Source organism: Carlito syrichta, unplaced genomic scaffold, assembly GCF_000164805.1.
Source record: "Carlito syrichta isolate Samal-C Ts95f unplaced genomic scaffold, Tarsius_syrichta-2.0.1 Scaffold120477, whole genome shotgun sequence".
In the NCBI taxonomy this organism is placed as follows: Eukaryota; Metazoa; Chordata; class Mammalia; order Primates; family Tarsiidae; genus Carlito; species Carlito syrichta.
The window spans coordinates 1-4,142 of record NW_007064573.1 but is presented as its reverse complement, the minus strand read 5'-3'; the positions used below and the strand labels follow the sequence as shown (position 1 = coordinate 4,142).

The 4,142-nt window shown below is 49.6% G+C and overlaps 1 protein-coding gene across 1 annotated transcript in view; it reads right to left on the bottom strand.

Moving 5' to 3' along the window:
* PRDM14 (PR/SET domain 14) overlaps positions 1-4,136 on the bottom strand; it is a 16,833-nt gene extending 12,697 nt beyond the window's left edge. The window contains exons 1-4 of the mRNA XM_008048048.1: positions 3,925-4,136; positions 3,333-3,386; positions 3,083-3,240; positions 1,235-1,505 (exon numbers count right to left, since the gene is read on the bottom strand). Of these exons, the coding sequence (XP_008046239.1) occupies positions 1,235-1,505; positions 3,083-3,229 (418 nt within the window). The 5' untranslated portion in view covers positions 3,230-3,240; positions 3,333-3,386; positions 3,925-4,136. The remainder of the gene's footprint in view (positions 1-1,234; positions 1,506-3,082; positions 3,241-3,332; positions 3,387-3,924) is intronic.
* Between the last annotated feature and the right edge of the window lie 6 nt (positions 4,137-4,142).

Genomic DNA, 4,142 nt, shown 5'->3' with positions numbered 1-4,142 from the left:
TTTTTTTTTTTTTGAGTTGGGAGTCTCACTCTGTCACCCAGGCTGGAGTGCAGTGGCACGTTCATGGCCACTGCAGCCTCCACCTGCTGGGTTCAGGTGACCCATCCGCCTCAGCTTTCCAAGTAGTTGGAACTACAGGCACGCGCCACCACACCTGGCCATCTCCTTTATTCTTATTCCCTCTTTTTTAAATTTAATGCTGGTTTCAACCACTACATTGATTTCCCACCTCACTAAGATACCGCGACCCTGCAACCTACCATTTGAAAAGCATGGGTCTGGCTGAGCGGTGGCTCACGCCTATAATCTCAGTACTTTGGGAGGCTGAGATGAGAGGATTGCCTGAGCCCATGGGTTCGAGACCAACCTGGACAACTTGGCGAGCCCTCATCTCTAAAATAAATTTAAAAATTAGCCAGACGTGGTGGCACACGCCTGTAGTTCCAGCTATTTCGAAGGCTGAGGCAGAAGGATTGCCTGAGACCAGTAGGCTTAGGCTGCAGTGGCCATGAGCATGCCCCTGCACTCCAGTTAGGGCGACAAAGTAAGACTTCAACTCCAAAAAAAAAAAAGAAGAGAAAGAAAAAGACGCCGGGCTCGGTGGCTCAGCCTGTAATCCCAGCGCTTTGGGAGGCTGAGGTAAGTGGATTGCCTGAGTCTGCAGGGTTCGAGACCTGCCTGGGGAACTTGGCGAGACCTCATCTCTATAATAAATAAAAAATTAGCTGTGTGTGGTAGCACACGCCTGTAGTTCCAGCTACTTGGAAGGCTGAGATGGAAGGATCACTGGAGCCCAGTAGGTCGAGGCTACAGTGGCTGGGAGTGGCCACTGCACTCCAGTCTGGGCAACAGAGTGAGACTCCAACTCAAAAAAGAAAAAAAAAGAAAAAGACAAACACAGCTCTAGCGTTTTGACTTCATCAGCCTGGGGAGAGATGAATCAGAAATTGGTTCACTTACAGAAGAATTTACAACCATTCACTTTGTTCCTTTTTTACTCTTGGGGGAGGGGTATAAAAGAAAAGGAATCCTTATGAACAGAAGCAGCTTCAGCAGCTTTGGAAGACGAGCACACTTTCCTCAATCTGGGTAACACACCCCAGGTTAGACACTCTCGGTATCGCCTTCCGCATTAGCCTTTGGGTGGGAGGGTTTCACCAGGAGGGCTTGTGGAGAAGACCCTGGTCCTTCTCCTAGGACACCCTCACTGGGCGAGGTGAGGGTATGCACTCACCTTCAGAGGGCCCAGATGACTGCTTCCCTGACTCTGTGACCTGAAGGCTCACGGGAATGTCCAGAAATTTTTCATAGCAGTCTCCATACCACACAAGGAGCTCTTGGTTCTGGTGGATTTCTTTGCAGCTTTCGTAAAAGATATGCCCTTGACACTGCACGGCAACTAGGTTCTGCTCCTTGGGGAAGCGGGCGCAGTTGACATAGGACATCCAATTCCCTGTGCCTCCTTTTCCATCTACAAAGTGGCTCAAATGACCATCTTCAAAGATCTAAATGAAACCAGACACAAAGTTTGTACTCTACTTTACCTTTTTTTGCCTAACCTACAAAATAAATTTATTAAGAACTCATAATACAAATCTCACATTTAACTCCACCAAGTAGATTTCTATCATGCAGATTGCTTTTTTTTTTTTCCTGAGTCAAAGTCTCATTCTGTCACCCAGGCTGGTGTGCAGTGGCATGATCACAGCTCACTGCAGCCTTGATATCCTGGGCTCAGGCGATCCTTCCGCCTCAGCCTCCTGAGTAGCTGAGACCATAGACGTGACATCACACCGGCTAATTATTTTTCTTAATTAATTTTCTGTAGAGACAAAGTCTCACTTTGAAGCCCAGGCTAGTCTTGAACTCAAGCGATCCTCTCGCCTCAGCCTTCCAAAGTTCTAAGATTATAGGCACAAGCTATTACACCCAGCTCATATTTTTAATGATTTTTATTTTCATCACTTTCTGAATTCCCCAATTCTTATGGTGAACATGTATTAGTTTCATAAGCAGAGATAAAGGCAGCATAGAGGAGATAAACACCACCTAAACACCACCAATTTGCTTTGTTTTGTATCCCCACATAGTTTTCATGCATATCAATGGAGCCATACTTTATTTCTTTCTCTGCTGCTGGAAACTTCACTGTTTCCAATGTTTTGTATTATGAACAACCCTGGGATTAACATCTTCCACACAGCCTGGATTTCAGATTATTTTCCTAAACTATATTTCTAGAAGTAGAAATTCAGGGTCAAGGGATTTTGAGCATTTTGAGCCATCTGATGCATTCTAATAGTTTTCTCCCGCAGGTGATAAACTGCAGTCCCACCAGCATGTCCCCTTACACCATAACGAAAACTTGAAGAGTACTGTTTTTTTTAAAAGCTGATTTTATAGGTGAATAGTCTTGAATTTTTAAACTTGTTCTTACTCTCTTTAACATACTTTCAGCACTGTATAATGTCTAAAGCATTTGATTTTATCTATAATTACAACATAATGTACTTTATTTAAAAGTATATTCCACTGGGCACGGTGGCTCATGTCTATAATCCCAGCACTTTGGAAGCCCAAGGTGAGAGGACTGCTTGAGCTCAGGAGTTTGAGACCAGACTAGGCAACATAAGGAGAGTCTATCTCTAAAAACAAACAAACAAACAAAAAAACCGGTGTGGTGGTGCACACCTGTTGTTCCAGCTTTTCAGGAGGCTGAGGGAGAAGGATGCCCCGAGGCCAAGAGCTTGAGTCTGCAGTGAGCCGTTACCCCTGCTACTTTAGGGACAGAGTGAGATCCTGACTCAGAAAAATAAAAATAAAGGTATATCCATGGCTAATCTTCACAGAGTAAAATGACCCAGGGCACCACAAAACACACAGAATCTACGCAGAGGCAAAAATCTTTGAGGAGGAACACCCACCATTCCTCCCTTTCATAGGCAACCCCAGCAGCAGGGAGCTGCCGGCCACGACCCCTCCCCTGACCAGGGCTCTCCCAGAGAGAAAAGGCCAAGATCTCCCCCACCGGTCTCCCTGCCCACCTGCCCAGTTTCGGCAGATCCCCCAGAAGCGTATTTACCTCCCACATCACAGAATTGTCTCCATAGGTCTTGACTTCACTGGCGTTGACCACTTTACCTTGGAAGGGCCCAAACCTGATGCCTTTGGCAATGAAACCACTGCAGAACACACCAAAATGCGGGGCTTCACCAAACACGGTCTGCATGAGGCAGAGACCTAGGGGAAACCCGGAGCCGGGCAAAAGAGGATGAGGAAAAGGGCTCCCCGTTCTTTCAGGGGAAGAAATCCCGGCAAGGAGTCCCGCCTACCTTCTGGAAGCTGAAGGGAGTCTTTATCCAGAGTTGGAGGAAGAGACTCAGAGCCTAGAAAAAAAGGCGGGGTGAAACACTGTTTACCAGAAAGGGATCCCGAAATGCTTCCATGAGGCGTTTCGCCCCTTAGCTCCCTAGAGGCAACCCTGGTTTCTGAGCGTGACGTTTCTCTGTCCTTCATTCTTTCCCTGCTCCTTTTCCACGAGCTTTTCGCCCACAAATTCTCACTGGAGACTCAGGACAACCTTTGGCGAGGTTAGGAAATTAAGCCCATCTGGCAAACGTTAAGGAACTTGAGGATCAGAGACAAAGCTTGACGAAGGTCAAGGTGGCCGGTGAGGCTGTCAGGGAGATAACGTGCACGTTCCCTGGAATCCGGCCCCGGATGGCAAGTTCGGCGATGAGCCCCTGCTCCCCGGACCCCGGGTCTCACCCAAACCTGAGGAGCCGGCGGGCGGGGTCGCCGAAGTGGGCCCGGGCTGCCCAGGCTCCGAGGGCGGCAGCACCCCGCCGCCACCGTCTCTTCCCAGCCCCGCTCCCGTTCGGTCCCCACCCATCCCAGCTCCCAGAGGGTGCCGGCTCCCTTTACCGGGGCTGTCGGTGGGGACCAGGAGGCCCGAGATCGCGTGGTGCAGGCTGGCCGGGCGCTCCGTGCTGGGAATGACCCCATACAGAACCAAGCGCAGGTCCTCCTCGGTGAAGTGGAAGCGGCAGCGCGAGCGCCTGCCCTCCCGGCCGGGGGACTTGGGAGCGTCCTCGGACCGCTTGCCGGGTGAACTAGACCGCCGCTGGGAGGTCTTCGGCCCC